This window comes from Arachis hypogaea, chromosome 5, assembly GCF_003086295.3.
Source record: "Arachis hypogaea cultivar Tifrunner chromosome 5, arahy.Tifrunner.gnm2.J5K5, whole genome shotgun sequence".
NCBI classification, from domain to species: domain Eukaryota; kingdom Viridiplantae; phylum Streptophyta; class Magnoliopsida; order Fabales; family Fabaceae; genus Arachis; species Arachis hypogaea.
The window spans coordinates 40,677,542-40,684,747 of NC_092040.1; the positions used below are offsets into that span (position 1 = coordinate 40,677,542).

A 7,206-nucleotide genomic window follows, 5' to 3' on the forward strand; every position below is an offset into this window, starting at 1 on the left:
AATTCTTTTTCAAATATTTTTAATTTCTTCTCATATCTTTTTTTTTTTTAACTCATCTTATCTTTATTTGAAAATGCCTTTTCTTCTACTCCTCTCCTTTCCTTTCTTTTGCTTGAGGACAAGCAAACCTCTAAGTTTGGTGTGATTTGCCATGATCACTGAGCTAAAACTCATTAAGACCATGGCACCTAAGAGAACAGGAAGAGCAAGGATGTGAACTTAAGAGAGCTGAAGCATTAGAAATTAATTCTTGAAGGCACCCCACAGACTAGAGGAACATCCACTTCCCAAAATACAGGTTGTTAAGTTCTAATTCCAGCTTTAACTTAGTGATAATTATTCCTTTTAGAAATTGACCTTAGAAGATATATAGTAGTAGTAGTAATTAGGATGTCTATTTTGATTTTATTCCCAATTAAGCTATAATTTATTTTTCTCATCATCATTAGGCATGAATAAAGTAGTAGATTTTTTTAGAATAAAGAAGTGATTTATATTTTTTGAGTTCTTAATAATAATAAATTATAATTAATTATATGTGGTGGCAATACTTTTTGTTCTCTGAATGAATGCTTGAATAGTGCATAATATGTACTTTGAATTTGATGAATATTGGCTCCTGAAAGAATGAGGAACACGAGAAATATTGTTGATGATCTGAAAAATCATGAAATTGATTCTTGAAGCAAGAAAAAGCAGTTCAAAAAAAAAATAATAACACAATATTCACTAGCCAAGAGTAAAAAAAAAAAAAAAAGGGGATCCAAGGCTTTGAGCATCAATGGATAGGAGGGCCCAAGGAAATAAAATCCAGGCCTAAGCGGCTAAACCAAGCTGTCCCTAACCATGTGCTTGTGTCATGAAGGTCCAAGTGAAAAGCTTGAGACTGAGTGGTTAAAGTCGTGATCCAAAGCAAAAGAGTGTGCTTAAGAGCTCTGGACACCACTGATTGGGGACTCTAGCAAAGCTGAGTCATAATCTGAAAAGGTTCACCCAGTTATGTGTCTGTGGCATTTATGTATCCGGTGGTAATACTGGAAGACAAAGTGCTTAGGGCCACAGCCAAGACTCATAAAATGACTGTGTTCAAGAATCAACATACTACACTAGGAGAGTCAACAATACTATCTGAATTCTGAGTTCCTAAGGATGCCAATCATTCTGAAAATTTAAAGATACAGGGAGATGCCAAAACTATTCAGAGACAAAAAGCTACAAGCCCCGCTCATCTAATAAGAATCTGAGCCTCATTTAGAACTCGAGAATATTATTATTTCTTTATTTCTGTTAGAACCTATTTTATTCATCTAGTTGCTTGAGGACAAGCAACAGTTTAAGTTTGGTGTTGTGATGAGCGGATATTTTATACGCTTTTTGGGGGTAATTTCATGTAGATTTTAGCATGTTTTAGTTAGTTTTTAGTAAAATAATATTAGTTTTTAGGCAAAAATCATATTTCTGGACTTTACTATGAGTTTGTGTGTTTTTCTGTGATTTCAGGTATTTTCTGACTGAAATTGAGGGAGCTGAGCAAAAATCTGACTTAGGCTGAAAAAGGACTGCTGATGCTGTTGGATCCTAACCTCCCTGCACTCGAAATGGATTTTCTGGAGCTACAGGAGTCCAATTGGCGCGCTCTCAACGGCGTTGGAAAGTAGACATCCAGGGCTTTCCAGCAATATATAATAGTCCATACTTTGAGCGAGGATAGACGACGTAACTTGGCGTTAAACGCCAAGTTCATGCTGCTGTCTGGAGTTAAACGCCAGAAAAACGTCATTATCCGGAGTTGAACGCCCAAAACACGTCATAACCTGAAGTTTGACGCCAAGAAAGGCCTTTGCACGTGGAAAGCTTTAGTCTCAGCCCCAGCACACACCAAGTGGGCCCCAGAAGTGGATTTCTGCACCAATTATCTTAGTCTATTCATTTTCTGTAAACCTAGGTTACTAGTTTACTATTTAAACAACTTTTACAGACATTTCTTGTACCTCATGACATTTTCAGATCTGAATTACATACTTTGTGACGGCATGAGTCTCTAAACTCCATTGTTGGGGGGTGAGGAGCTCTGCAGCGTCTCGATGATTTAATACAATTCCTTTGTTTTCCATTCAAACACGCTTGTTCTTATCTAAGATGTTTATTCGCGCTTAACTGTGGAGAAGGTGATGATCCGTGACACTCATCACCTTCCTCAACCCATGAACGTGTGCCTGACAACCACCTCCGTTCTACATCAGATTGAATGAATATCTCTTAGATTCCCCAACAGAATCTTCGTGGTATAAGCCGGATTGATGGCAGCATTCATGAGAATCCGGAAAGTCTAAACCTTGTCTGTGGTATTCCGAGTAGGATTCCGGGATTGAATGACTGTGACGTGCTTCAAACTTTAACCTGCTGGGCGTTAGTGACAGACGCAAAAGAGTGATTCTATTCCAGTAGGAGCGGGAACCAACCGGTGATTAGCCGTACTGTGACAGAGTGCGTGAGCATAGTTTTCACTGCGAGGATGGGAAGTAGCCACTGACAACGGTGACACCCTACATAGAGCTTGCCATGGAAGGAACCTGCGTGTGAGAAGAGGATTTCAAGGAAGAGTTGAAGTCAGAGGACAAAGCATCTCCAAAACTCCAACATATTCCCCAGTACTGAAAATCAAGTAACTCTATTATTTTAACTTACAATTTTATGAAATTTGTAGTTTGGCTTTTTACAAATAAATCCAAATAACTTCTTTAGCCTCCTGACTAAGATTAATAAAATAAGTATTGATTGCTTCAAACCAATAATCTCTGTGGATTCGACCCTTACTCACGTAAGGTATTACTTGGACGACCCAGTACACTTGCTGGTTAGTTGAACGGAGTTGTGAGCTTCTCTAACAGTGCTTGAAACTCTTTTTATCACAATTTCGTCCACCAATTATCCATCGATTTGGAATTCCTAAAACATTAAGCACTGATCAAGGAACTATGTTTACTGGCCAGCGAATTAAAAATTTTGCGGCTTCAAGAAACATTAGTATGGTTACTTCGAATCCTTATTATACACAGGTTAATGGGCAAGTAGAAGCAGCGAATAAGATATTGATAGGCTTGATTAAAAAGCATATCAGGAGTAAGCCTCGAACATGGCATGAGACTTTAAGCCAAGTATTGTGGGCCTATCGAAACTCACCAAGAGGTTCGACAGGAACTTCACCTTATAAGTTGGTATATGGCCATGATGCGGTATTACCATTGGAAATTAATTTGAATACTTTAAGAGTATCGAAACAAAATGATTTGCTAGTTGATGACTATTGGAATGTAATGTTTGATGAGTTGAACGAATTAAATTCAGAGCAAATCTTGGCACTTGAGAATATAATTCGACAGAAAGAAAGTGTTGCTCGAAGTTATAATCGTCGAATTAAAGAAAAATCTTTCAAGATAGGTGAATTGGTGTTGAAAGTTATTTTACCGATGGAAAAAAAAATCAAGATTTCTGGGTAAATGGTCCCATAGTTGGGAAGGCCATTTTCAAATAATAGGGACATATTCTGAAAATGCCTATCAAATTAAAGATATCGAGTCAGGAAAGGTGATTAATTCGATCAATGGGAAAGACTTAAAATTCTTCTATTGTTGGCAAATTTAAAAGTTCAACATATATTACAGATCAGAAAAGATGAAAATTGTTACGGAATAAAGTTAGAAACAAAAGAGATTCAAGGTGCCAATAGTTTTGCCTAATCAGAGCGTAGCTTTGTTCTTTTGTTTTCCAGGATTGTAAGCACTTCAATCTGCTTGAACTTGTCAGCTTGGATTTTCTCAAGTTATTTTTCATATTCTCCTCGCTCAGTATCGAGTGAGACAACTTTCTGGATAAGAAGATGTTGTTCTTGTTGGGATGCAGAAAGAGGTTTGGCTATAGTGGCTCGATTTTGGCAAATGGTAGCAAGTGGTTCTTGAATTTGAGCCAATTCTGCTTTGAGTCTTGCTTCTTCTTGATCGTGGAAAGCTTAGACAGAAATAGCATGAGAAATCCTCAGATCAAATTCCTCATGAAAAGCTTGAATGGGTTGAGCAGTTGCAAGAACATTGACTATTTTTGACTTGGCTACGGCTTCTTTATTTTTCAGTTTTTTGGAGTTGAAACTGAGACGTAACACTCTCATTGAGAAGTGTTTTGAATTCTTGAATCGAAGCAGAATATGGTGATTGGTTGGGAATTTAAAAGAGGATTTCAAAACGTCAGCCAAGAGTTGGTTGAGAATTGGATCATTAACCCAGGTGGTAGGTGGATGATCCAAGAGCTTGATGAGTGATCGAAGTTGTTCCCGAGTGTTGGGATCTAATTCGATCAAAGGCCTTGATATAACAGATCTCAAAATTGCTGGTGCAGGCATTGGTACCTTGTTTTCTTGGATGATTTTATTTAAAATAGAAGTCAGATCTTCCAAAGTAGCACAAGTTGGAGTGGTAGAAACATTCGATGTCCCTGGTCTTGGTATTGGAGGAGTTTGGAGTGAAGAATCAGGTTGCAATTCTGGAGGGGTCTCTAAAACCTTGGATCGAGAAGAATCTGAATTGGTGGTGTCAGCAGCCTTAGAAGCAGAGTCATAATCTGGGACTGTTTGGTTTTCTGTAAAATTAGCTTGATCATTTAGTGAAGTTGATTCAAGTCTATGAGTCTCTTCTGGAGAATGCTGTAGGGGATTTTCTGTCAGATCAATCACTTGTGTTGTGTGAAGAGGAGGTGGATGAGCAGCAGGAATTGATTGCATGGATCCTGTAAATTGAATTGAATAATGTGATGTAGAGTGCTCTGGGTCATTTTGTTGTTGAGGGATCAGTTGATCGGGAGCTCTAGTGGAAGAAGCCGTCTGGGCAACATTAATGGGCTAATATAAAAGGTACATATTTATAAGTTTAAGATTAATTTTTAAACCAAGTAAGAGGTAAATAGTGATGAATGTGTTACCTGAGGAATTTTGGATTTTAGTATTAGCTGAGTGCTGGGATCAGAATCAGCTGCATCTTCCGACTGAGAGGAAGCAGCAAGAGAATCCTTGTTAGTTGGTTCATTTTCATCAGCGATTTTGATTGATGATTGCAAAACAAGCTGTTCAAAATCCAGAATTAATTATGTTTCAAAAATGTATAATAGTGATATTCCAAGGATATTTCGAATTTGAATGTAGAGTTATGAATAGAAAAATTACTCTGCGAGAAGTTCTAGTAGGAGTCCTTCTGATTTTATGTGGTGGTGGTCGAGCAGCTTCAGTTATCCTTTTGTGTATCCTTTTTGGAGAGCTTTCAGTAATAGCTGCTCGAATAGCAGTTTGCTGGATGTCTTCAAGGGTGCAGGTATACCTTGAGTAATAAGTAGTCTACCATTCAAGATAAAATTTGGTGATATATGAACTGCGTTCATAAATCAAGAATTTGAAATGGTCCTTTCATTTTTTATTTTCTAAGAGACAAGTGTTGAAATCTTCTTGAGAGGTCAAAGTAATTTGACAGAACGGTTCATCGTGTCAAGGTTGAGGAGTTGGGATAGCCTGAGAGAATTCCAATTGTCTTGCAATCAAATTAGGAGCGTACAAGGTTATTTTGAACCTTTCCTTCTTGTATTGTGGCAGCCCTATTGGTATTACTTGAACAGCCAATAGATGTGCCAAGTTCGACTTGCAAGTTCGGTTTCTTCATTAGTGTTTGGAAAGAGCAAACGATCAAGGTAGGCAGGACCACAGTTGCAGCGCAAAAAAGGAGTGAAATTGAGTTGATCATTATCAAAATTTCTGCAAGAATGAAAAAGAGAAAAAAAACCCATTTGTCTTCATCCGATTGGGCATTTGGGAAATTGGCTTTGTAATTAGACAAACGAAAACCCTCAATGTGTTGTTTATCAATATTGCCCCCTACAGTTTTATCATGTAGTTTTCAAAAATGACATTCAGCCTTAATTGAAGAAGCCAGAGTGGACCTACTGTGTTGATTACTTTGTTATCCCGGAGGTCACAGACAAGTAGGCTAAGTTCTTCGAAAATGTGTCTGAGAAGAAGCTTGGCCAAGTTGAGAATTTTTTCCTCATGTAAAAGAGCGGCTAGGCGAAGAAAGAGTTTTGACATCTGTACGCTTCGGGAACAGAACAGAACTGCATTTAACCAGTAAAACAAGAAGGCAACATATTCATCATCGGTGATTTCTATACCATCTGCACCCATATTATGGGTAATAAAATCACTATATGAGGTGTTGGAGGTGATATTGTATTGACGCTGAGATTGCATGTCCGGGGTGCAGTCTGGAGAATTTATAGGGAGTCCTGTAATAGCAGCTATGTCGAGAAGAGACATACCGATCATTCCACAAGGAAGGTGGAAATTATTAGTAGTTCTGTTCCAGAAACAGGTCACTGCTCCAATCATCCAAGGGTATGTAGTAAGTGAAAAGTGGAAAAGCCTTAACAGTTCATGTATTCCTAAGGCTCCCCAAGTAGCACCCTTGGTGGGTTCGAGGCGTTGGTACCAAGTTGTAAAATCAAACACTCGGGGTTTAATTTTTGGGTTATCTTGAAAGGGTTTTTAGTTGATGATGTGAGAGATGTTAAAAGCTTGATTTATTAATAGATCTTCTCCTTTGGCATTAGGGAAGAAAGAAAGCTTTGTGTTGGCCCTTTCAAGAGTTTCAATCGGCCCAAGGAAGCAGTGTGTATCTGCACCGATTATAAAGGGGATAAAAATCCTGGTATAATTGATTGGTAAATGGGGGTCATCAATGATTTCATCGTTGATTTGATTAAGGATGCAAAGAGCTGGCAGAGATGGTGGTGTCGCTGCATGGCCTTTACCCTTGTCTTGAGTAGTGGCACGAGAGGAAGAACCAGCCATTATCAGGAAAATTGAAGGTTGGGAATTTTGTGAAAAAATTCTTGATACAAAAGGAGTTCAGAGAATGAGGAGTTTGGTACACGAAATTGCAATCACACTTTTGCAATTCCGCACAACTAACCAGCAAGTGCACTGGGTCGTCCAAGTAATACCTTACGTGAGTAAGGGTCGATCCCACGGAGATTGTCGGCTTGAAGCAAGCTATGGTTATCTTGTAACTCTTAGTCAGGATATCAATGATTATCAGGGTTGATTGTAAAAAGCAAAAGAACATGAAATAAGTACTTGTTTTGCAGTAATGGGGAACATGTTGAGGTTTTGAA

At 38.3% G+C, this 7,206-nt stretch overlaps 1 protein-coding gene across 1 annotated transcript; it reads left to right on the forward strand.

The window, feature by feature from the left end:
• The first annotated feature begins 3,029 nt into the window (after window positions 1-3,029).
• Window positions 3,030-3,500, forward strand: LOC112803503 (uncharacterized). The gene has a single exon (XM_025846994.1). It carries the CDS (start codon window positions 3,030-3,032, stop codon window positions 3,498-3,500), a length of 471 nt encoding a protein of 156 aa, XP_025702779.1.
• Window positions 3,501-7,206: the final 3,706 nt, after the last annotated feature.